Below are 27,641 nucleotides of genomic sequence, written 5' to 3' on the forward strand. Positions count from 1 at the left end.
TCCATGCCGACCTACCCAACAACTGGCAAAGTGTTCATTGAACCACAGATTACATTAAGACCATAATGCCGCGGTGCTCCATCTTGTTGCCAATATTGATGAAATAACCCTTCCTCGTCCAACAAAAGTGGCATAACAGTTTTTCAAGCATATCTCCATATTGTGCAGCATCCAAGGTCCCATCAATGAAAACACGTCCAATAAGTTTTCGCCTCATATTCCACACCATACCATTACCTTATCTGCATCTTGTATCTTTAAAGCATCTATCCAATTAAGATTTGTATTATCCCAGTACCGGACATTTTGGTTGTTAATCTCACCTGTTACATAGAAATTTGCTTCACCTCTAGAAACAATGTTATGAGGAAACACTCGGTTACGAGCTATCTTAGCCAACGCCTATTCACAAAACTTCATTGGTCTATCTAAATCATCCTCTGGCAGTTTTTGTTTCAACTTTAATTTTTAGGGGTGCCACTTTTTTCTTTTTAACATTCTTTGAACACTTTTGACACTAACATTATGTTCACTTGATAGACGTCGCACATTCTCCATAGGACTTTTCGTCAATACAGCTGCTGATGTGTCTGAATCAGTTGCATTTCGTAGTCGTCCTGATCGAGGTAAATCATCATTTCCCTTTGCCATGAATTTGCGGATTAGTTTTCATACAGAACTGTGTGCCACCGGCTCGCGATTAGGATATCGCTCTTTAAAGACAGATGTTATTGCTTAACTGCGTCCTCCAGCCAAAAGAAAGATTTCGATTCTTTCCTCTCGAGTTAGCATCCTGTCCTACCTACAAGAAAAAAAGATAAAAAGTCAGTCGGTTCCCATCTATACAATGTTCCACACATAACAAAATTTAAGTCTAAATAATAACATATTCTGGCCTAAATCCATTTACAACTTCAAAACCGTTGCAGATTTTGAAAGAAAAAAAAAAAAAGCTTTACCGTAGGATTTCTCGGTATTGGGTAAAATGTTCGGTACAGGGCTAATACAAATCTTAATTAGATAGATGCTTCAAACATGCAAGGTGCAGGTAAGGTAATGGTGTGGTGTAGAATATGGGGCGAAAAACTTATTGGACGTGTTTTCATTGGTGGGACATATTGAACCTATTTTCATTGATGGAACCCTGGATGCTGCACAATATGGAGATATGCTTGAAAAACTTTATGCCAATTTTTTTGGAAGAGGAAGGGTGATTTCATCAACATTGGCAACAAGATGGGGCACCGCATTATGGTCGTAATGTAACCTATAGCTCAATGAACACTTTCCCGGTTGCTGGATAGGTCGGCATGGACCAGTTGAGTGGCCAACAAGGTCCCCGACCTACCTCCGTTGAATTTCTATCTTTGGGGGCACTTTAAAGCTATTGTCTACCAGTGTAAAATTATTGACATTGGCTACCTGAAAAGGAGAATTATTACTGATTGTGAACAAATATGACCAACTATGCTTCGCAGAGTACTAAGCACAGGGTCACACGGTTAAGGATGTGCATAGAACAGAACGGTGGGCATGCTGAATATGTCATGTGATTGTAATTGTCTCATGTGTGTTAGCTCTCTCTTTTCCTGGTTATTAAAGAATACGTAATGTGAGATGTTACAAAGCTTGCTTTTTACTTTATCTTTATCCTTCAATTCGAAACTTCGCACAGCACATTTCACAGAATTTCACATATAACATATTCTAAATCTATTCACAATTTCAAAACAGTTGTAGGTTTTGGAAAAATAACCTTACCATTGGATTTATCTTCGAACGAGGATGTTTAATGTCACACGACCATGTTGCCATTTAAAATAAACAAGTTGATTCCAAGATGGCGGAGGACAACCTTAAATACATAATAATGTTTTCCCCTTGCACCACCATTGATCCCAATCGGCTTCGGATCGACTGCGTTTACAGTTTCTCAAATATTTAACCCGGTCCAGATTTTGTATTTCATTTAACAAAATATTATCTTTCAATTACTTCGAACATTTGTACATTTTCCAATATGGCGAACGAAGAAGCTGTGGGATTTTAGTATGTCATTTAAATAATCTTTATCAACATCTATGTCAAATTTTAACTTGTTAATAATTACATCCTAAGTTCAATAAAATTTTAAATCAGTTTGACCGTAGTTTTTGGAATTTTAGAATTTATAGCTAAATATTTCTAAAAGTATGCGTTTTATAAAAAATTGTTTCTCTTTAAAAAATATTGTGTTATCTATGTTCTATAAAACGACACTAAGTTTATCTCTTTATGTTCAACCATAGCGAAGATATTGCTAGTTTTATCTGGGTATTGTTCATTTGACACTTCCGGTCGCCATTTTCCAACATGGCGGCGAAGGTCACCTGGGATTTCAGGGAACTTTTAGTATATTGTTTAGAACATCATTCCCAACATCTGTACCAATTTTAAGCTTGTTACTAATTTGTTCCTTACTTTTTGCTAATTTGACTGCACTAAATCATGGGACGTAAAACTCAAAGATTTCATTTTCAGTTCGTAAAAATCATTACCAACTGATTTAGTGATGACACCGTCATCTGTTGGGAAAAGATTCCATTTATTTATTTTGAATCTGACTGACTCTTGACACCGCGTACATATCGGTTCAACACATAGAGACAAACTTCAACTTGGAACTCTTTCTAGTGCTGAATAAGCTTGATTGAATTGGACTTTAGAGTCCCTTTCAGCACCGAGGCTATATTAAACGTGGGCTTACAACTTAACGTGGGATCCTAACCACATAAGCTCTCAGCAGGAATCGAACCAAACTATCCCAGCGCATAGACTATCATATACCCACAAGGAAGCTCTCTCCTGAGTAAGCATTCGTGGCACCCACCACGCACAAACTTTGTGATATCTCAGTTTGCTTAACATGGTTCTCAATGCGTTGAAGTCAATATTTAGCTCTATTCACAGTTCCCTGGTAATTCGTCTATCCGAATGGGCAAGCTCGTCAAAACGAACCTCATTTTCTGGTGTAATCACTGTGTATGGCTGTCCAGAAAGTGGTCCGATCTTCACTTCACTTTTACCATTGCTGAAATTTACTATGCAATGCCAGACACATAGTATTTTTATCGCGTTAATTCAAGCACACATCACTGCATCAAACGGATATCCAAGTCAGGCCTTGCATCTGCAGGCTTTTTTTCTGCTGCCATCTGTCTCAAACTAACAAACTACAGGTATATTTTCAAGATTATTCAACCTCCACCACTATATCACCAAAAACCACTTACGACGTTACCTGCAATTAAAAACGATTGGAGGTATTACTTTCGGAGCAAACGTAAGAAGTCCGCTTGCGTATTGTTAAGAAAACAATTTTCAACCATAATTCCCTTAACAATTATTCAAATTGGACGCAATATGAGTATATTATACGTAATAGTTTTCTATTATTGTCACTGCTTGTTCGATGTCAATGTCGGTTAACAGGGATGAAAGCGGTAAATTCGATCTCAACTTATAAGTTTGAATATAAACATAATGCAATGAAATTGTAATTTTTAGAAGACTTGTAATAATTATTCAGGTCTATCATGCAATATGGCATATGTTTTCTTCGAGGATTTCTAATTATCCCTATTGCTCAGGAACTGAAATTGCCCAAAAATAAAGATGATTTTATCTCATCTCTAAAAAAGTTCTATGATATGTTTTGTTATTATTGTCCGATTTTCATGAAACTTGGCTTTTCCTTTCCTTTTTAAGAACTATTCCTATTGGGCATAATTAAAAACGGTCAAGAAAATAGTAATGGAAATTTCTTCCTCCATAACTTTACTTGCTTTTACTATATGCAATTTCACGAGTTATTAATTTTATAAACGATTGTTCATGCTACTACGACAATTCTTTTTCTAATCAGATAAAAGGTTCTGCTATGTATGAGTAACTTTCGGTCAAAAATTAATTTCAATATTTTTTTCTATCTTAAAATTTAGTGTCCATGTTGCGTAGGCCGATCCATTTTATAGGAAGTTAGCGTCCTATCTTTAGTTTAGGTATCTAACTAAACTACCAAAGTAACGAAATAGTTGAAAATGTAAACAAACTTAAAAGAAACATAAAATACTTCGAAAACACACTAGAAAACAGAATATAAAAAGTTCTTTAAAAAACAATAGAGGACAGTTTTTTCAAAACTCGATAGAGCAAATTTTGAGAAAAAGAGGTATGTTTATTCTGGTATGCTTTTTATGCTACCAATCGAGCTGTGAAATCAGAATTGACAAATTTTGAAATGCGCCATGTGTATAGAATACTAAATCATGAACATTTTGTCAGAATTCGATAGACGTTATGTACAATATGAACAAAAATGCAATTGTTGTAAAAATAAAACGTGTTTTGTGCTCTATCGAGTTTTGAAAACACGCTCTTCAATTAAACAAATTTTAACAAAAGCATTAAAAAGCTGAACATAATAAATCGTGTGAAAGCGCTAAAAAGCGGAAAATAATAATTAAATAGCGCTCATAAACAGAAAATAATCCATTTCTATCATTTATAAAAATTTTTGAAAAATTTTTCAATAAATTTTTGAATTTATAAAAGTCTCTGCCAAGCCAATCAAAATAATGCCTAATATAAAATTACTTCGGAGAGTAATTTTGTGAGGCATTAATATATTTACCTTGGCACAGCCTTCAAAAATTTTTTATAAATGATAGTAATTAATTATTTTCTGCTTTTATGTTCTTTTTATTATTATTTTCTGCCTCCTAACCTTTTATTATTTTATGCTTTTTAATACTTTTGTCGAAGTCCATTAATAGTGCATTTAAAAAAAAAACTTTATTTTTAAAAATTTGAAAAGTACTTTTGTAAAATTCATAACAGAGTTGTAGGCTACTAAAACTTAATGACATTCGAAAAGCTAAACTAATATATACCCACGTGAGGTGTACATGAATATTGAATCGAAATCAACAGGGGCGGAGCAAGGTAAGGGGAGCACCTAGGCAAAGTGACTTTTTTGGTGCCTCCCTAGTCCTAGCCTGTGTTTTACATTTCATTACAGTGATTTTAATATTTTAAACCCATTTTTCAAAAAGAAAAATAATGACTCAAATACATGATATAGGTATATTTAGTACTTAAAAATATACATATGGTATCAATTACTTTGTGGTTTTATTATTATTTATGTACGATATGTATAAACAAAAACAATATCGAATATCATTTATTTGAATACTACTAATGGTAACATGACTACTACTACATTGTAAACTGTTTGTTATATCAATAACATCAGGAGTCATTCTATCATATATCCGACTATGTAACAATCTATTCTAATAACGTGAAATACCATTAAATACATATCACATATATTGAACGTGTTTTACGCACGGCAATATAAATAACCCTTTTTATGTACGTCCTAGCAGTTGAAGTCCATAGCATTCATTAAACATATTTCATGAATTTGTACAAAAGCTGGTCATTTACAAGACTAAAGGTTAATAACAGATTTTATCAAGTATTAGAAATCCTCTAACTTTCATAAGCTTGATAAGTAAGTACACCATATCAAAGTCAATTTAGAAACGTCCATATCTTTTTGGTCCATAAAAATAATATCTTAAAATCTAGAATAATTTACACAAACTGTTTTCCTAATTTTGCAACCTTTGGCTTCAGGCGTGATAATTAATATCACAACAAAACTTAAGAAAAACTAAATAAAAAGTCAAATTCCACTATTACTGAAAATTAGCAACAAATTAAACAATTTTAAATACATTTGTTTTCAGCACTCACAACAATTACAATATATATATATATATATAAGGTGTTTCAAAACAACACCGACAATGTTTGGGAGATGATTCCTGACACTAGGATAAGACAAAAAGTATAGGCCAACCTGGGTGCACTAGTGCTTCCTTTCGGAGTTATAGGCTGCCGAAAACATGAAAAATTGAAGTTTAAAGGTTCATGGTTCCAAAACTATGGGATCTACCGTAGTCGGGTCAAGACTTCACTTAGGAAGTAATATGTGTACTATTCAAAACTACATGTTTCAGAATCCTAAGGTACTCACGCAACAATTTTTATAGATGGAGTTTGACTACGGGCAGATAATTTGAAGTACTCAAATACCTCTTTAAAAATTGTTGCAGAAGTACCGCAGAGTTCTGAAACATGGATATTTGGATAGGACATATACTAGTTCTTAAGTGAAGTCTTAACTCGACTAAGGTAGTTCCTATAGTTTTGGAGCTATGGTCCTTTAAAGTTCATTTTTTCATGTTTTCGGCAGCCTATAACTCCGAAAGGAAGCATTTGTACACCCAGGTTGTTCTATACTTTTTGTCTTATCTTGGTGTCAGAAGTCACCTCTCAAACATTGTTGGTGTTGTTTTGAAACACCCTGTATAACCTGCCGAGATTTTCTGTCTACAAAATCTCTGGCAATGGCATCTATGTCAAGGTCTCGAGGAATGTTGAACTCAATCGACATCATGGCGAGTCCCACTCCTCCTGGTGCTCCTGGCACATGTTAGATCTCTAATTTTTAATTAATTTTAATTTTAAGAAGCTCCTTTCGCCTGAAGCCACGGTGACAGGAAGAGTGAGGGCAATTTTGAGTGCAACTGATACATTAGGGAAATTTTCAGTCAGCTGGTTACTCGTCAAGGATTTTAATACTTCAAGGGGCTTTTAGCATTTTCATCTTGTAGTAGGGAGAGTTAAACCAATAGTTTCTGTTGAAGTTGGAAACCCTAATGCTCTTTATCTGTTAAAGCCACTTGAAGGTCAGCACATTTCTTCATCAGGGAATCCTTGTCTTCATTATGATCCTATATCAAAACCCAAATAGGTCTTGATGGTGGTTTAGTTGAGAAGACCGTTCTTCTAGTGTGCTTATGGCTTCATCCAAAACATGAAAATAAAAGCTACTTTTGAAGGAAATTTTGGGATCTGCAATGTGCTCATTACGGGCCTCATATTCAAATTGACGTTTCGTTTCTGTTGTCGTAATTGTAACTCATTTCGAAATAGGGGATCTGTTTCGAGAATGTCTGCAATTTGCATCCACTAGCAGCTCTACAAAGAACATGGCTCGCTATAAACAATATCAACTCCGCTCCACTCCTTCTTCTACGTGTAATGTGCTCTATTTGTCGATACATCTTCCCTAGTACTATGAAACTGCCTTCTTCCATGGTGAAATGGAAAAAGATGATGTAATTGACGCTTCTTTACAAGAATATAAACCAAAAATTAGTAGAAAACACGTTATAAAATTTACTTTTTGAGGCTCGCTTTGGCGCCCCTCTGACTGCGGCGCCCCGGGCAGTTACCCTAGTTGCCCGGTCCTTGGTCCGTTCCTGGAAATCGAACCAGTGTACCTTGAAAACATCATTATCTCACTGTTACATGTTGCACTCACTCACATGAGCCGTCAATATACGGGTATGGAAGTTTAAAAACCCCAGTTCTGACAAATTGACACTTACATGGCAAACGAACAGTCCATTCCAAAAATCTAGATTTTCGAAAAAAAAAAAAAAAAAAGCTCTACCCATTTAACCAAAATTATTAACCTTTAAAACCCATTTAATTTTATTGCCAAACTTATAATTGATTAATTAAAAATAACAATTAATCAGTTGAAAATGTTGTTAATTGTAAATTTAATCAATTAAATTTTGCTGGTATTATGTTATTATGTTTTAAAAACTCGTAACGATTAATAAACAAATTGTTATTTTGTCCCCAAAAGTAACTGAAAAGCATATTTAGCAAGAACTTTTTTAAGCTTATTTTAAAAATTTCATGGTCAATTCCACTACAGAAGTAGATTAGTGCAAACTTCTGTTCAGAAAGTGGCCTTGAAGTATGGATTTGAACAAATTTGTAACGATAAAGTCACCAATTGAAGGATATTGTATGGTAATTAACTTACTAATAGAGGTATGAAACACATTGTTAAATTAGTTATCTACTAACCTGAATAATATTCCTTCCAATATGTATTTTTTTCTCCGATATCTCAAATGCACTGTTCGAGAGTTTTTCAACAGGACCATAAGGCTTAAGTCGTTATTGTACGAAGAGATTTTACATTTCGCATTAATTTTCACATGCTTCTAATTTTATTCATTACGATTTACATTAACTTTTACAACTCGATACAATCCCTCATTGCATTAGGAAAAAATTCCCATATTTAATTCTAATTTTTATTCTATTAAGCTTGAAGTAAATTTTAATTTTAAAAGTTATTTCTTCTGATGATGATAATTTTAATTTAACCAATTACTTTTTTGTTTTCCTTAATTTTTAATTTTGGTTTGTTAATTTTTTCATTAATTCTTCTATGAACTATATAGAACCAAATTTGTTAACCTACAAACCCGATATAATCTTATGAAACTTTACTGTAACACAAAATTGGAGGCAAATAAAACGAAGCTTGAATAGAATTTGCCACAGCAAACGCTATAATGACCACTCAAACTTAGGTAGGCTACTACTACCAGCTAACAGTAAATACACAAAGGGTTTTGCAACGCAATCGATACATAAATGGAAGTAAACTGTAACTTCTAGCTGTGTTCATTATCTATATACGGATCAAATCTCGGATCTTTGTTATTTTTCTCATCACTATCAATGACATAACTAAGCACATTAAGAATTCACATACTTTACTCTTTGCAGATGACTTAAAATTATATACTCGAATTAAATCACTTGAAGACTGTAAAAACCTCCAGGAAGATTTGGAAAATGTAAAATACTGGTGCCACTTGAATAAATTTAGACTAAACATAACTAAATGCAAAGTTATCATATTTATTAGGAAAGAAAAATACATAAATTATGATTATATTAGTGATGATATAAACCTTTGTAGGCCGGAAACTGTTAAAGACCTTGGTGATACCTTCGATCCAAAACTGACTTTTGGAAATTACATTGAAACTTTTGCAAACAATGCATATAAGAGTCTTGAATTTGTTTATCATGTAAGCAAAGACTTCCGTAGCCACATGACAATTTTGAAATTATATTATTCGTATATCTGACCCCAACTGAAATACGCAAGTATTATTTATATTCCTCATAATGCAAGATATACCCAAAAGGTTGAAAAAGCACACTACAAGTTTTTGAAATTACTAATGTATTAAAAGAAAACCTGGACTGTGCCCTACATACATATCATACCTAGAATTAATAAACAATTTCAATATATTGACATTAGAGCAACGTAGGTATGTTAATAATTTAGTTTTTCTGCATAAAATAATAAATAATAAAATTGGTTGCATAGAACTAAGTTCTAAATATTTCTGCATGTTCCGACGCCTAGAACGAAGTTGGGTAATAGTAGTATCATGTGCTGTAAGAAAACACGTACTGACATCCTATGAATCCCCTTTATGGAGAATAAGCTTTTACTACAATAATATTGAAGAAAGTGTGAAAAAATAGTGTATTTGATATGTCTGAAAACCTGTTTAGGGATACAATTTATAATATGATAAGCTGAATTAATTAGTGAAACAGTAAAAATTTCTGTATTTTTTCTTTCTGTAAAAATAATGTCGTTCATCATATATATAAACAAACACTGTAAATGGACTGAATGACCGTTGTGTTGTTGTTACAATAAATAAATATATAAACATGTACGCTATGGAATGAGGAACGTGACCCTGGAAAGAATACTTTTAACTTTAGTCAACTGCTGCTGCCTCTAGTGGCAGTTTCATTAACTGAGGTTTTTGTTAGCTTTTGGCCAAGCTTTATCCGCCATTGCTGAACTTTATCTACTAAAGTGGCGGCTAAAATTTTGCTGCTCTAAAAAAAAGGGGGGGAGGGAAGTAACGGAAGTTATGAGGAACTTCTTAATTATTTAAAATGTAAAAACAGGTTAATTGTGGAGCATTAATATAATTAGTAAAGGAAACATGTAGACTTAATATGGTACTAATCCCAGTATATAGATAGACTTATTGTCTGTTCATAGGTGTATATACATAAATTCTTCATTCAATTACGTATTATTTGGTGTATAATTGATTCTAAATTCAATATTTCACCTCTAGCTTTTCTTTAATTTAATTTGTAATTTTTGAGTAAAAGTCTGTGCAATTTAATGTTAACACGTGGTTTGAAGTTAGCAACTTGTTCGATGTCTATAATTACTCGAACCATAAGCTAGCAAATTATGGAAACGCATGCTCACTATATTAAAGAACTGAATATTTAGAAGCTGAGCAATGATGTTAAAAAGGAAGTTATTTAAGTTAACATTTGTTATTGTTCCTTATATTTCTCGTTACAAAATTTAAAAAAAAATAATAGATAGTATGAGGTATAATCATTTCGCAGCCGAATTGGTCTGGTATGTAAGATTTTAATGTTACTTACATTTAAATTTGTTACAATATGCTCGGTGTTCTTATAATACCACAACTTGCTTGATACAATCTTATATTATATTACAGCAGTTTCTTGCTATCACTTTAAATTATCTTTAGTCTGCCAATTTCTTAAATATCCCATACTTGGCCCTACTAAATCACTCTATTATGTAATCGACACTAGTCAACAACTTTAACCATTATATACATCTTGAAACAAATATGTATACAGTCTGAGAACTCTTATTCAAATGTTCTAAATAACAACGAATACCTTGTCTGATTAATTACCATCTCAACATCACAACATTTAGTGTGACTATATATTTTTAAGGATTAATATCACAGCCACACAAGAAAATGAAAGTTCTGTGTACCGTACCCCAGGGTATTGATTCTGTGTATTTTGTAACACAGAATCCAAATTTCGAAACCCCAGAACGATCGACCGTGTCAATTTTATGTTATGGGCGAAAATCTTTAGCAATTTTGGATAGGGAGGATACATGTAACACAATCATACAAAATAATAATAATAATAATAATAATAATAATAATAATAATAATAATAATAATAATAATAATAAATTTCTGTGCACCGGACCCAGGTTATGGATTCGATATATTTTGTTACACAGAATCCAAATCGCAAAACCCCAGGACGATTGATCATATCAATTCCTTTTTATGGGCGAAAAACTTGAGAGCGATTTTGAATAGGAAAGATACACGTAATACAGCTATGTAAAAAAAAAGAAACAAAGGTTCTGTTCAGTGGACACCATGTGTATGAATTCGATGTATTTTGTTACAAAGAATCCAAATTTCGAAACCCCAGGACGATTTACCGTGCCAATTTTTTGTTATGTGCGAAAAACTTGAGCGATTTTGGATAGGAAGTAGACGGTCAATTGTCCTAGGGTTTCGAAATTTGGATTCTGTGTAACAAAATACATAGAATCTATACCCAGGGGGCCGTTGAACAAAACTTTTTTTTTCTTTCTTCTTTTTTGTATGGTTGTGTTAGGTGTGTCCTCCCTATTCAAATTCCCTAAGTTTTTCTCCCATAAAAAGGAATCCTGACAAGTAAACCTTACGTTTGGGTGAATCGAGTTGCTGACTGAGGCACACATGAGAAAGTAGTAGTAAATGTGGTCAGTATTTCAGTGAAGTTGTAGGTGCGAAGCTCCAGGGGTTTAGGAGATACAGCTACCAGAACATCACATGGAAGTACACAATAGTCTTCATATAGTTGGAGGTAAAAGCATTGTAAGACCTCTTGTAACGACAAAAGGTGAATAACAAATATATGGGTACATATTAGGACTAGGGGGAAGTCATACAGTAAGGGTATACCTGACGGCAGCCATCTTGAAATCCGCCATTTTGAATTAAGGTTAAGTTTTTAAAATAGGAATAGGGTCATGTGATACATGATTTAAGGCGCAAATTTAATCAGAAGAACAATGGTGACGTTAATTTTGATTTACGCGCAATTGGTAAAAAGTTAAAGGGAAATTAAATATTGTTGCAGCATATGTATTAGTCCTTTTACCCCACCTTGTAAATTTTGTGTTAATGATAATAATTAAATAAAAATCAGGTGGATAAATATTAGGTCTATGGTAACAGTTGCCTTGATGACGGCCCTGTTCAAATCCGCCATTTTGAATAGACAAAAGTTTTAAATAGCGAGCGAGAAATAGATGTGAACAGGATACAAGAAAAACAACGAAATGGCGTGCAAGTACAGCATCAAAACCTAACATTGTAACGCCACCATTGTATTTCTGATTAACTTCTAGCCCGAAGTCATCTATTGCATTACTCTATTCCCATTTAATTTTGTGCTGGTTAATGGTAAAGCAAAAATGGTTATACCGTTGGATTTATGGTAAAATTTGCTACTAATAAGGAGTCAGTGTTACGCGTTTTGTTTAAAACTTTTGTCTGATTCAAAATGGCGGATTTGAACATGGCCGCCATCAAGGCAACTCTTACCATAGACCTAATATTTATCCATCTGATTTTTATTTATTATCATTAACACAAAATTTACAAGGTGGGGTAAAGGACTAATACATATGCTGCAACAATATTTAATTTCCCTTTAACTTTTTACCAATTGCGCACAAATCAAAATTAATGTCACCATTGTTCTTCTGATTAAATTTGCGCCTTAAATCATGTATCACATGACCCTATTCCTATTTTAAAAACTTAACCTTAATTCAAAATGGCGGATTTCAAGATGGCTGCCGTCAGGTATACCCTTACTGTATGACTTCCCCCTAGTCCTAATATGTACCCATATATTTGTTATTCACTTTTTGTCGTTACAAGAGGTCTTACAATGCTTTTACCTCCAACTGTATGAAGACTATTCTGTACTTCCATGTGATGTTCTGGTAGCTGTATCTCCCAAACCCCTGGAGCTTCGCACCTACAACTTCACTGAAATACTGACCACATTTACTACTACTTTCTCATATGTGTCTCAGTCAGCAACTCGATTCACCCAAACGTAAGGTTTACTTGTGGGGTATGGGGTATGGTTCACAGAACTTTTATTTATTTATTTTTGTGTATGTTTGTGTGTGTGTGGCGGTGTAATTGAATACTGTTGTTCAGTAAATTATACTGCGTAGAATCAGACTAACATGTATGTTCCAATTACAGTTAACTACTAGTACTATTGTTGTTATAATTACGTTGTTAGTATTAAATGTGAAAAAAAAAAAATCAATTCGTTGTATAGAAACTACACATGGCATAGCACTTACCAAAAAAATTATTTGTTTTTGTATTTTGTAATCTTTATTTCAGTCAGAGCGTAGTCATAAAACTTTTATCATAACAACTCACGATATGGAAGAAGCAGAAACCCTGGCGGACAGAGTTGCCATAATGGCTAGTGGAAACTTAGAATGTTTTGGTACACAATTGTTTCTGAGGAAAATGTATGGTAGGTCTCTTTGGTAGGCATAGCACGTTTGTTTGATTGTTGATTTTAATACAATTTATATAGCCTATTTTACAGAGCTGTTATTAACTTTACTTTCAAGTAAATACTTACTTTGGTAGTCACTTAAAAATTCACCTATTGGAATTTATCATAAGAAAAACAAACAATGCATATTATTAACCCTTTCGTTCCAGGTGCCATTTTCCTATGTGCGTGCTGTAATACCAAGTTTTCATTTATTGTTAAAAGACTGTCTAGACCGTTATATAGGACATAGTTATTGTATACAGTTCAATGACTATCATTTTTTGTACAATCCGCGGCAAAAAACCTGCAACATGAGCATATAAGTTTATTGTGAAATGCCGAAGTCTTTTGCTCCAAAATAAGTGTGCACGGGAGGAGATCGAGGTTTACCCTGGCGTGATTCGTTCCACTTAGACATTATGTTCATTCCCTGTGCTGTTAGGCGTAGTTTCACAATAAACTTACATCCTCATGTTGCAGGTTTTTTTGCCGCGGATTGTACAATCGCACACACACGCACACACACACACACACACAAATCCACATGAAAAAAAATATTTGTATTGTGGAACATTTGGATTGAAAAATGGGAATTTTGATGTTCTGAAGGGACTTTATGCTGCTTCAGGTTGGCAGCACTGACTGTAGATGAAAGACAAAGTTTTTTCTTCTTTAGAATCTAGAAATACGATCTCGAAGTTGCCAATTGTTTATCGTCAAATCAAAGACATAAGTGTCGTAATTGAATGTTCCCTTAGGCCTGGCATCTACTAACAAGTAAGACAAAACATTTTTTTATTTTCTGTCAGTATGCTCACGGTGTATATTTCAAATTTATCATAATGAATTACATTAACTAGCAATAAAAAATGAAAAACACTCAGTAAAATTCTGTCACTTTGCAAGATTAATACAACATTTCATTCAATGCATAAATTTCAAATGTTTTTAGTTTATATTATTACGTTCCATTTATCACACAATGAACATTAATAATATGCACATATCACAAATGACAGTAATTCACATTATGATGTACCCTACTGTCATTAGTTGAAATGATTTCACATTATGATGTACCCTACCGCCATTGATTGAAATGATTTCACATTACGATGTATCCTACTGTCAGTGATTGAAGTGATTTCACACTATGATGTATCCTACTATCACTAATTGAAATGATTTCACACTATGATATATCCTACTGTCATTGATTGAAATGATTTCACACTATGATGTATCCTACTGACACTGATTGAAATGATTTCACACAATGATGTATCCTACTGTCATTGATTGAAATGGTTCTTAAATTAATCTTATTTCCCTCTGGATATGATTTCTCAATATGTTATTGTCTACATTTGAAGAAAACAGAAATTTGTAAAACAAGCACACAAATCAACTGCAGTGCCTAAATGGAGGTGTGTTTCCTAGGTAAAGCACTGTACTAACTTTCTTGGTGTTTACTAGTATCAGGTAGGAAATGCAACTGAATTATTCAGTGATGTTATCTAAGCGACAATATCATTATTTTTTGGGGAGAAAATTAAAAAATCGTTAGCAACTAAGTTTGGGAAACAAAAAGACTGCCAGGTTAATGTAAAACCATCTAAGAAGCAGACTTGCAAATCATTTGTAAATATTTCACGTCAGTACAACTGTGAATAAAAATTAAAGCATGCAAAATATATAACTTCATTATTCTGATACTATGTGTGAACATAAGCGCAGCATCTAGTTAGCAAATGTAGAAACATCCGGCTGAATTTTCTCTTAACTAGTAATTTTACTTCTTGACCTTTCTTTTTCTCCTACCTTTTTAATTCGCACCCTTAAGTTGTCGCACTACCTACAATGAACCCTAATGGTTCATTCGCCCTTGTCACTGAATAAAGCTTTGGCTCCAAATGATATATATGTCGAAGATTTTCGAAATATATCGAAATAAAAAATGTTTCGCATTCCACGTACAACAATAATCATTCTTACCATTTCTAAGAATTTCATTGACTTTCCATTTTCTTATGCTCTTTGTTCAGAAGTAATATAGTGTTTGCCAAATTTCATTCCATGTAAGAACAGAGTTCTTTTTTTTTCTTTCTTTCGTCCATTATACTCTTCTGTTTCTTTTTCTTAGTTGTTACTTTCTTTCGCTTCTCCTATCACTTTCAACCGTCGTTAGTTGTGATTCAAGTCGTCCGTCATCAGTAACACAAAAACCAAGAGGAGCTAAAACGTGAAACTGGTGTTCCACACCAACTTGAACGGATGTCAACATAACGGGACTTTAGTTATTATAGCAAATAAATATTTACTTCGTTTAGTTATAAAGAAAGGTAAATGTTTGAATTAAAGAAAATCAAGAGGGGGAGGGAATAAGTACCTCGAGGAATTAGGTAGGCCCAGGGGATGTTTCCTTTTTCTTCTATGAATAGAATAAAAGGTTAGTTTCACTGCTAAATTTTTTGTGTATAACATATAATATAAGATTCACCAGTCTGCAATTCTTGCCATTAAAACTGTAATCAGTTTATTTCAACTTCAACTTGCCTCAACATTTTCTTTCAGGTAAAAACGTACACAGATAAAACTGAATATTTCCATCTTTTTCTAAAATGAAATCAGCTAAGTTGAAATAAAATTACAAATTTCAAAGTAAGGAGCGTCATTCCAGATTTGTCTTTGGGGGTGGGGAAGTAAGATACTCCACCGACATACGAGTTTCACGTTTTTTTCCTAGTATATTAGCAGACAATCGATTAAAATATATTTAATTCTCAAACTGAGGTGGCCAATTGCCCCCTTGCTTCCTCAATGAAGCCCTTGTGTATTTGGACTTTAAAAGGTGAAAAGGAAAAATATAGATGCTCATTCACGTGTTGTAGATAGCCCTCTGATACAAAATCCTAAATACGCCACTGGTTACACATATACCATCAGAGATGTGAATCTTACCTCAGTATGAATATCTGGTTTTCCCCATTGATAGTAATGTCACTTTTATGGAACATCTTCATAATGGGGCTTTTACTGACCTGAGAAGAGTTAGTCTGTATTATGTTTTTTTTTTTTTTTTTTTTTTTTTTTTTTTTTTTTTTTTTTTTAATTGCATTTTCTAACCTTTGAGCCTATTTATAAATATTACATTTCTACCTCATTAGCAATTCCAAGTACACTTCTGTTTGGATATAGACTTATAAGACAGATTTGAAAAAACTTTTCATTTGGTCATGGAACTTTATACTGACTTGTGTTTAAGCTCTTCCCTAATTTGGATACCTTACATACTTTATACATCAAAGCTTCGTTTGTTAAAAATTGTAGATATTAAATAATAAATAACCGGGTACAATGTAACTTATATATATATATATATAACTTATATATATAACTTTTATATATATATATATATATATATATATATATATATATATATATATATATATATATATATATATATATATATATATATATATATATATATATATAACTTTCCGTCCCGTAAAATGCACAAATCTTTCTTACATTCACCATTTCTTATCTACAGAGGGACGCAAAACCTCAAAGAGCTTTGTTATTAAATTGACTCGCCAGTGCATGGCACCAAAATGTTAACAGTGGAGATGTTGCTAGAAGCTATTTTCAGTGCATTGCTTAATAAATAAAGGCCCTATCCGGTTCCAATGATGTAAACAAACTTTGGGGGAGATGTCTGAAATTCAGCTCGAATGTAGAAGTAACTATGCAGATTCTATATTCCAAACGCAAATTCTCCTAACATGGATGGAACATAGTCAAAAAAGCACGAAATATTAACATTACTGTCAATGGAAATTCAATGGAAAACAAATAAATCCTCCACTTATCTCAAAAATCAAAAGAGGGAGATGGCTGAAATTAAGCTCAAATGTGGAAGAGACTATGTAGATTCTATATTTTAAAAGCAAATTCTCGTAAATTGAATGGAACATAGTGAAACCCACGAAACAGGAACATTAAGATTAATGGAAAATGAATTAAAAAATGAGTTTATCCTCATATCTCAAAAAATATGATCAGAAAATGGCTAATTGAAAGCTTATTGCAAACGCATAATAAAGAGCTTAAAAACAATGTATAGCACGTAAGGTAAATATAGATAGAACATTGTCAAAAGTCAAGTTGTTTGAGTAAAATCAATAATAATGATAGAGTATGTGCATCTTCTGCGAATTACCTAGTCGCCCCACTCGGAGGTTACGTGCTTGAAATATCTCACATCTGGATTTTGAATCTCCAGACTCGATTTAGCACGCAACCTGATCACGTTACACAGTCTGGTCCTTATAGCAAACCGGACAGGCCCTTTATTGCAAGTTTTTTCTTGTCTCTTCTTGTGAAATTGCTGCTGTTGTGGGTTAAATAATATATTTTTCGTTAGTACGGGTATAAAATGAAGCTAAATTGATGTATCAGAAGGCATTAGTAAATAAATAAATAAATAATGTGCTTTGAAATTTCTGTACGACTTTGATACTGTCACACATGCATATCAATCAGCGCGTACAATATTCTTTAATAAATAAAAATATTTTGAAAAGGATTTTGATGAAATTTCATTTTAAATTCTTTAAATATTAAAATAAGTAGCTTGACTCGTGAATATTTATTACTTATCTGATCATGTCTGTGCCATAGTTCCAATGTATATGCCATTTTCATGTCTACTGTTATATGTATACATTTCTTAGCTTCTTGCAAATTGTGTATAGTTTCTTTCATGTAACACAATCTAATGCAGCATGTGGTTATAGCCCTGTTACAGCTCAAGTTACAAACAACAGAGATGGAGATTTGTGCTAACAACCCTACCCCTGGGTTTAGTTCCACAAACTAATTGAACTGCGTTCTCTGCTACAACATAACAATGGACAGACCTAGAGGCTATGACATGCCAGATCAATGCAGTCAACAGTTAGGGGCGTCTAAAGAAAGTTGGACAGAAGTTTCATCAAAGATAGGTATTGAAGTCGAGACCCGGGTTGCATTTGTGGAATTAAATCTAACATTTTCAATAGAATAGCAGATTGTGACTGTTGAAGGGTGAGAGAGGGTAAAATAAATAATTTAGCGTTAGGAAAAGTAAATCTACCATAGTACCTCAGGTATATGACCACGATGATTCTCCAGCGACGTTCCCTGGATGTAACAATGGGCAAACGGTGTGGCTATGGTGTGCCAGAAGTTTTGTCGATATTCTTTCCAAAATCAAATGCAGATGAATGGTCAATAGTCAGGGGAGTCGAAAGAAAGTTGGACGAAGTTATTACCAAAGATTGGACTCATTCTCACAACTTCAGAACATTCTTGTCCTTCCAAACGAGGCAAAGATTTGGAAGGTGAAATAATGGCAACACAGATTGCTTCATATAGTGAGAATCAGGCAGGTGATTCTCCAGGTCCCAACGTGCACCCTGGCTTTGTTCTCGATTGGCAGGGCAATGTATCTTCGATCATTGATTTTCGTAACGTATAATAGAATCAGGTATAGAACAAAACATCACAACGTGTGAACTTAGGAGTGCAGGAAGAGAAGTTAACTAATCTGCTAGTTTGTTTGCATTGCAACTTTCAATGATGAAAGAGATTGTGTTAACAATTGTAAAGAAATATCAAACTGAAATACTAGGTGTTTCGACAGAATGAAAATTTAAATACTGACTGACATATCAAAAGTTTTAAATATGATCATATCTACATAGGCTGATGAATAAAGACTGATCATCAGTGTTTGTGAGGTTAATACAACAGCAAGGCATAGAAAACGAAACACGTCTGTGTAGTGAGAGAACTGACGAATAGATGGAGCAAGTTTGAAGGCCATGACGTCAGGAATGTGACCTTAGCAGACGTTCAAGCACACGTAATTTCAGCTTCGCATAAGGCAACATGGAAGTGACACGCGAAGAACAGTACAGAAATTCTGTTGACTATCTTGCAAAGATCTACGTTTCATGTATACCCCATCCTCCATATAGCCCTGATTTATCCCCTTGTGATTTATTTCCTACGGGGACGGCGTTTTGTATCTTTAGGGGCAGTGGTGAAAACTGCGGAAGCGATTTTGAAGGATCTATCCAAAAATGGCTTCCAAAGTGTCTTTGATGACTGGTAAAAACATTGGGACAAGTGCATTGCATGTAATGGGGACTATTTTGAAAAATATCATTAACATTTGAAGGATTAATACAGGTAATTATGTTTTATACATTTATGATTATTTTTTATTGATCAGCCCTCGTACTATCTTATGACATTCTACACAATATTACAAATAAACATGAGGATGATAGTATTAGTGTTTGTATTTGTAAGGAACGTGAATCTTATTATTGTTATTATTTCTCTTGACAGAAGTTGGATATGTACTGACTTTTACCAAGTCTCAAGACACTGATCTTCCCGAAATAACAGATACAATCTACGACATCGTAAATAAGGCAGAAATCAAAGAGGAAAGAGAAGGTTATATTAAGTATGTTGTGCCAATAGAGGAATCCATGAAGTTTCCAACTTTACTTCGGAATTTGGAGAAAAACAAAGATACTTTAAAATATGAATATATGGGAATTTCTGTATCAAGTATGGAAGATATCTTTGTAAAGTAAGATTCTGTTTGTTTTATAGCAGTCTCTGGTATTTCAGTGTTGTGAAATTTCAAAAATATAGGGATGTACTAACCAAAATAAATAATACATCAGGGTTCCTACTGATCTGGAGAAATCTATTTCCCTGACTTTCCCTGACCTTTCGCAGGAAATACCCTGAATTTCATGGCAGAAGTCGGACGACGCTTACATATAAATAAAGAATAAATAACGATGAATATTTATATACGACAACGTTTATTCTATAGAGACAAATAGTAATCAATTGCTCATATGTACATTTCACTTACCTTCCATAAATAGGTATTATAATGGTTGGTTAAGCTGAAATTGGTGTGAATTAATGTTAGAAAAAATATATTTTATAAATTTTCCCTGACTTTCCTGATTTCCAGTCTTTTTCCCTGAGCTTCCCTGACCTGCACCATTTTTTCCTGAGTTTTTCCTAATTTCTCTGACTTCCCTGACCAGTAGGAACCCTATACTAGTGATGGGCAGTGGGAATATTCCCGGTGGGAAGGAATTTCAAAAATTCAAATTTTGGGCAGTGGGCAGTGGGAATATTCCCTTTTTTTCCCTTGCCTATAAATTTCCCGGGAAGGAATTTATTTCCATTTCTTTACTTTATCTTCCAAATTATAAGAACCATATGACTAATTACTTTATTTTAATATATTATGATTTACTTCTAGGCTTTAAAGAATTTGAAGATAAATAATTTAAAATTATTTGACTGTACTTTATATAACTAATAATATGATTTTTTAAGTTCCATTTCTATTTACACTAAAGTAGTGTAATTGTTTAGTATTGGGGGGGCCAAAATTAGCAATAAGTAAGATGATTTACGGAAGAAATGAGTTAATAGTGGTGTTCAAGTAGTCAAGAAAGTATTGAACACATTTTTTAGGGCAGTAGGGTATTTGTACAAACCGTAAAGGTAAGTGGAAGTGATTTATGTGAGAAGAGAAAGTGAATTGTTGGTAACGAAGATTGAAAACAACGTGCTCTGCGGTGCTTTAACCCGCCATCATTCGCTTACGCTCACTCGGCAATGCTGTCTGAATTTAATGTTGGTAACGTAATTTAATGTATGAAGGCATAAAACAACCGCATCGGAATAGACTATCGCAAAAAAGTAGGTGCAAAATCTGGCCCCTCAGAGCTAAACAATAGTCAAAAGTAACAAAGTACCAACTTACAAATGATGAAAAGGATCCATTTTGTAAAGTTATGTAGAATTATGTAGAAATAGAGATGAACTACTATTAATAAACCCTGAACCACCGTTAGTAATAGACATCGCTCTGTCTCTTCTCTCTGACTCGAATCTTTGAAGAGTTACTTGGACTTCTTTTACATGTGAATTAACGCATGAAATTTCGAGAATTGGGCAGGAAGAAAGGTCATGTGTGGCAATGTTACATGCAAAATTATAAAGATAGGAAAGTATCTTGCAAATATTGTGAACATACATATTTATGTTCAAATGTTGACAAAATGGTGGGACATGTGTGTTCTGGCAGTTACCCGACCTAATTTGTTTATAACATTTAAAAATTTAATATGTTTATAATATCAGTAGTAGAGTCAAGTTTAGAAAATCCACTTACATGTAAATTTAAACTCTTTAGCGGTTTAAAAGTATTTGGACTTACTGTACCATTTTGAAACATATTTACTTTCATAGAGCATATTGTAAATAAATATAGATTTATGCGTACTCTCTAAATATAATAAAATATTAAGAAATTAACATAACATAGTTCAGAATATACATTTTAAAGACTCCTCTGGGGACAACAGTAATAATATACTGTGATATAAAAACGAATTTAACTTTGAAATTATAATATAGTAATAGAATGCAATTTTCTTTGTGATTGTACATAAAATTCCCGGAAAATTCGCATTTTTGAGAATCTTCCCGGGAATTTACCCATCACTACCCTGTACATATGCTATTATCCAAAGCGAAACATAAAATAGAATAGAAAAGTATAAGATGAGAAAGAGAAGTTCGGAAATATCCCCTTACTCTGATATTAACATTATTACTCGTTGTTTCGTCACAACTTCAATATAACCAAAATTGATATGCTTTATCCCTGCTTCTAACTTTTTTAAAATTATCATTTTATCTTCTTTTCAGTATATATATATATATTTTTAAAGATTATTACTTGATTTTCATATGATAAAGGTAAAATCTCTGTTTTAAGTATGAGAATATGTAGTAAATATCCATGTATTTAAAAATCCTTACATGTTAAGCTTTCTTTTTTCTTAGTACAGAAATCACTCCAAATCTTGCATCAGAATGAAATTTGGTATTGACGATAATTCGCAGCAATGTATACTTTTTTTTTCCTACAAGTACAATCACTGTTTCTAATATAGCTTATACTCAAATATCATCTTTAGTTCCAGTCTTACTTTATACTAAACCATCGTTTGGTTAGTATAGAAGGAAAACTCATATCAAAACTCGACTTTCCTTATAGTAAACATGTAATTATTTTTGTTTTTACACTAAATATGTGGTATTTACAACGATTGACAGTCGCATTAGCCATCTGTCAGCATTGTATATTGTAACTACCTAAAATGTTGGTTCTTCTTCACACGAGAAGAATAGCTTTCTAGAAAATATTTGAAGCCTCTTTCCCCTTAGGATACGCATTTCAATAATTATAAAGTCCCATAAGATATTATACTTCGAGCATAAATTCTGAACTCTCTTCCCCCTTAGGATATTCCATTTATCGAAAATGATATAACAAAAATTCATCTTGATTTAGATACTATTTATTAAAAGTATTTTCAACTGCGTCAGTCGTTTTCCCGACCCCCAAAACTATGAGTTTGACACTATTCTTGGCTATTTTGGATATTTTCCTTTTCATTCTTTCTCACCTCTAGGGCCGGTGGGAACTGAACTTAGACTTCGGCATCTGGAGTATCAATATTCATCTCAGCAACACCGAAAACTGTAAATTGGATACTAATATCAATCTTTCGGAAAAATTTTATACATCCATTCTTCCTACTTCCTGTGAGCCGTATGGTTGAAATAGCTCCCGGCGTTCCAGAGTCAGCTGAAACATACACACGCACGTGTATATATATATATATACTGCGCCCCTTAAAATGGGAACCTTCGAAACACTAGAACACAGTTCCTTTTATTTTAAAAGAACATTTTAGATACTAAGTTGGTAGGATCGTGAGATACTCAATTTTTCGCATACATTTTGAACCCCGCCCTTTCTTCTTCCGCCGATGGTGGCTGAATTTCGACTTAAATAACATCAGGAGTGTCACAATCTCAGCGACGCCAAAAACTACAAATTTGACACTAATTATCGATCGTTTTTATATAACAAATTTTAACTTTCGGTTTGTCCTTGGGTTCTTATGATTATTTTTTGATTCATATAGTCTGACCATGACGGAAAATGGTATTTGATTACCTGAAACTTTGGTTTTGTAAAGACAGCCTTAAAATCATGCTATTTTAAAAGAAAAATTATTTACTTTTAGTTACAAACACACAACTCTTTTGTATTTTATGCAAAATAAACTATTTGTACCTTGTTGTATTAGGAAATAAACAGGCTTTTAATTGGTATATATTATCTTCCAATATTTTACACAAGGGGAAAACTAGAGCTGAATGATTTATGAAAATTGCGGTATTTTTTTTTCAAAATTGTCACTTAAACTTTTGGTTCTGTGAACACTGATGTTCTATAAGATTAGAACAGTAGCCAAAAATACACTATCTCAATATATACGTATTCAGTCAGTTTCTCCGTGATAACAATTGTACAAGTGGACTAAAAAAATAATAAATCATCGGTCCAATGCCAAAACCGCGAATGTGCTAAGTTCGATATTTTCACCTAAGTACACTTTCGTATTATGGGGCAGATAGAACTAAACACCAAAGCCTTGTATGTAAAAGAGGACTCCGTTCTGGTTATAGTCAATTCCTGAAATGCTAATGAGCTTCAACACAAGGTTCTACAACGACAAAACTACACGAAACTGCATGAAAATGTGAAAATGTTAAAATTAGCGTATTCACGATTGTGGCATCGGACTGACGGCATTACATCTATATAAACTGTACTGATATGCTTTTTTTTAACTAGGTTAATATTTGATTTCGTGTCTATTCAACAAGAATTAGAAAAAGAGAAGTGTCTATAAGACATTTATTGAATTGTCACTATTAGATGTGTGTTCATTTTCTACATTGACGCTTGTATGATACATTCACGAATCTAAGACTAGACATAATTACCCATCATATTTTCATTGTATTGACCCTGATAACGACGTTCGAAATAAATATCTTGATGTAAACGCTCCTCATATTCCTTTGAGTATGCCCCTATGTATCCTTAAATGTTTCCAGATGTTTGATAAGACCATAAAGATTCAAGAACATTCTCCACCCCATTTTACCATAGATATTCATATGGTTGTCTATCACATAATTCTTTGCCCTATGAGTAGTAGAAAATCTTGAATTACTGCGACATAACTCTACCAAGTATCTCTTTCCGTTTCTGTAAGTGTCTGAGGAAATATTTAAACTGAAGAGCCTTGTCCACTTGTGGGACTGTAAAACCTCTATCATTTACCTTTGTCTAAGACAACTGTAGAAACATACCTCTTAGTTAAATGCATGTACCACATGAGATACCGCCGGGAATGGAACCCGGGTCTCCCACGCCAAAGGCGCGTACGCTAACTACTTAGCTACGAAGGAGCTCACAGTGAGGAATGCAAAAAGAATATAGTAATATAGGAGATAATATAGGAGACAAGCTTGCATTATATTATTTTAATAGAGGCATTTAATAGTTATCTTCCGAGGTTCTTCTGAAGTATTTACGCAATACATGAGTGGCTCATCGTTTGTCCGGCCGGATCACTAACAGACATTCCAAAATATGACTTGCAAGCCTCGCACATCTTAGGACATGATTGTAATGTGATAATGATTTCCCCTGCATTTTATGAAGTCGCCACAAGCATAGCAAAATGAGTTAGGAGAATGCTTAAACTTTGATGATGTTATCTCTGAAATAGAGGACATAAGTACATGTTTGTCATCTTATACTTTCCTTGTACCTTGTGCACTTACATACTTGCATATGATTTCGAAAATGCTCTAATGAAAAAATAAGAAACAGATTTCACCATACATCTGCCATACGAAATATTAACAATCATAGAAATGAGATAATTCAAAAAGTTGGCAGCATTGTCAAATATGAACTTTGTTACTAGTAAACCTATTGTGGAACAGACCTAGATTTCCAGCTGATTTTCAAAAGCTTCAACAGATTAAATTAACATTTCTCTCTTGCTAAATAATAACGTGCAATACTTGTTTCATACATAAGCATGGGAATATAACTGACTGACTGAAAGAAAATAATTTCATGTACATACCTGAAGACCTGATATTTGCTCAAAATTCTTGCTTCGATGCTTCAGTCGTGTGTTACAGTAATCATCCAGTTCCAAGGTGTAGTTATTTGAGATGAAAAAAAATATCCGAAGTATCACCTCAAGGACGCCTCCTATTACACAACCCATATAGCTAATTTAAAACACATATTTCGTAGTCGCAAAAGCAAAGTTTATTAGTTAAAATATCGCATTTCTGTCTTCTTTCATCGCACATTATTAGAAAATAGCATCTACAACCCAAGGACAAAATGCGTGTTACATAGTGTTATTTTTACACACACACACAAATACCACTCACTCCCTTCCCATTCTCTCTAGAATTGCTAGGGATGTATTAATTCCACATTTTTTTTTTCCGTACTGTAAGTAATATACAGTATGTAAAGTTTGGTTGAAATTACTCCAGGCATTCCAGAGTTGTAATGGAACAGACACACACACACACACACACACACACACACATACACACACACACACACATACATACATACATACATACATATATACATTTTTTTTATATAAAGATGCCTCTCCGCCCCTCCCCCTCCCCTTGAAACGGAAATTTTTAAAAACGCTGGGACAAGTATATTTTAAATGGCAAACTTATATGCTAAGTTTCACCTTCCATAGTTGACAGGATCACGAAATACTAAAATTTTCGCATATATTATGACCCACCTGCTCCCCACCTTAAGATACGAATTTTAATCAAAGCACCATGTTAGAAACCTAACTTATATCATAGTCCACTCATGTATTAGAAATAATCAAATCGGTCCAACAGTCTAGGAGGGGTTCGCGAACAAACATCGTTATATTCATATAAATACCCTCGTGTATACCATATATATATATACGACGGTGATTAGAAAGTACACTTCCCTGTGTCACTCCTGTTAGTATTTCAAGAATGCTTGACTGTTTACTTTGTATACACACTATCCGTTTTCTATTTTCTAAATACGATCTGATCAATAACAGTTCTGTTCTTCTTACCCCATAATATAGTAATTTTCTATTCACATATATCATATGAAATAGTATCAAATTCCTTGCTTAAATCTAGTAATGTTAGGGAGACAAATGAACCGTTTTGAAAAGACACAAATTATCTCAGATACAACATTTTCAGCAGCTTTGATTGTGGACATACCTTTCCGAAACCCGTATTGAGAGTAATTAAATAAATGATTATTTTCAATGTACTTAGTTAGTTGGTGGTTCAATAATTTTCCATAGAATTGGTACAAGAGATATTGGTCTATGGTTACTAGGGCAGTTTTTATACATATATCGGAATGATAACAGCGTTTTTAAGACAATCTGGAAACACTCCTATTTTGTAAAGTTTGGAAGTTTGCCGTAGTTTCACACTGTGAAACGAAACTCACGTGTTTGTAGTATTACTACAAATACTATATTTACTGTTAGTACGACTATAGTATAAACCAGAGTAGATTGCATTTTTATTACTGATACAGCATTAATAAAATTCAGGTATCTCACAGATAATTTCTTACGCTATTGTGTATTATAAATTTCATACCTTCAGAGTATGTAAAAACCAAGTTAATCGATATTTTATTGACTATGGTTTGTAGTTATGGTAAAAATGAAAACTAATTCCTTGATAACTAGTATTTATCTTCATTTCAGAGTAGGAATGACGAAGCATGCAGACAGAAGAATTATACACGCGCCAGCTATTGATATAGGTAGTGAGGGTATGTATCTTATATTTATTTTATGTTAATTATCACTTTTGTACTTACACCTTTGTAAACTGTAGATATTTTTAGAAATTACTGGAAAAGATAGCTTAACAGTGGTTGCTCGCAACTCTAAGTAAGTTGTCTTCATAGCTTAAATGCAATTAATAAAACGTATACTAAGTCATGTTTGACATTTAAAAAATGTACTTTTTGCACTGTTTATTTATTAATTTATTTCCCTATATAACAGAATATACGTTCAATTATAAAGCTATTCATATAATCATAGTTAAAATGTTGAAGTGGACCGTACTTTTAAATATATTTTTTCAGTTAAACATATTTTCTCTGTCTTGTTTTCGTACGG

General features: G+C 33.3%; 1 protein-coding gene across 2 annotated transcripts in view; it reads left to right on the forward strand.

Moving 5' to 3' along the window:
• The window catches only part of LOC145686627 (phospholipid-transporting ATPase ABCA3-like), a 252,882-nt gene that overhangs the window by 144,859 nt on the left and 80,382 nt on the right, over nucleotides 1-27,641 (forward strand). For both annotated transcript variants that reach the window (XM_081760095.1, XM_081760094.1), the window contains exons 12-14: nucleotides 13,254-13,392; nucleotides 19,819-20,068; nucleotides 27,219-27,286. In XM_081760095.1, coding sequence (XP_081616221.1) covers nucleotides 13,254-13,392; nucleotides 19,819-20,068; nucleotides 27,219-27,286 — 457 coding nt within the window. The remainder of the gene's footprint in view (nucleotides 1-13,253; nucleotides 13,393-19,818; nucleotides 20,069-27,218; nucleotides 27,287-27,641) is intronic.

This window comes from Thermobia domestica, chromosome 5, assembly GCF_964235325.1.
Source record: "Thermobia domestica chromosome 5, izTheDome1.hap1.1, whole genome shotgun sequence".
Taxonomy (NCBI): Eukaryota; Metazoa; Arthropoda; class Insecta; order Zygentoma; family Lepismatidae; genus Thermobia; species Thermobia domestica.